Below are 410 nucleotides of genomic sequence, written 5' to 3'. Positions count from 1 at the left end.
GGAGGAGGTGCCTGTGGGGCACAGTGCGGGAGGGGCCCGGCCTTCATCTTTCTGGGTGTGGGGCTCTGAGGGCCCAAGGAAGGCAGAGCTGGTGAGGGTGGGAAGTGCAGGGGTGCTGGGATGGGGTGGGGAGCAGTGCAGGTGTGTGGGCAGGAGCGGGACGACGCAGCCCCGTCTGGTGGCGCAGGGAGGGGTCTGGGTCGGGTGGCACGGCCCTTTGAGAGGACGAGGGGGCCGAGGAGGACGAGGAGGAGGCAATGGTGGCGGAGGAGGAGGAGGAGAAGGAAGAGGCTGCGGCCTCGGTGCCCTCTGTCAAGGTGCGTCTCCCTCCGCTCACACCTGACCCGGCTGCCGCCTCGGCGGTGGTGTCCCTGTTCGTTGCGAAGTGGCCAGGTCTGTGCCGGCGCCGG

The 410-nt window shown here is 69.8% G+C and overlaps 1 protein-coding gene across 1 annotated transcript in view; it reads left to right on the top strand.

Annotated features, from left to right (window-relative positions):
* Positions 1–410, top strand: part of SCRIB (scribbled planar cell polarity protein) — a 19,220-nt gene that overhangs the window by 7,096 nt on the left and 11,714 nt on the right. Inside the window, exon 10 of the mRNA XM_014538688.1 lies at positions 225–317. Coding sequence (XP_014394174.1) covers positions 225–317 — 93 coding nt within the window. The remainder of the gene's footprint in view (positions 1–224; positions 318–410) is intronic.

Source organism: Myotis brandtii, unplaced genomic scaffold (genome assembly GCF_000412655.1).
Source record: "Myotis brandtii unplaced genomic scaffold, ASM41265v1 scaffold1956, whole genome shotgun sequence".
Classification (NCBI taxonomy): Eukaryota; Metazoa; Chordata; class Mammalia; order Chiroptera; family Vespertilionidae; genus Myotis; species Myotis brandtii.
This window is presented reverse-complemented; position numbering and strand designations above follow the sequence as displayed.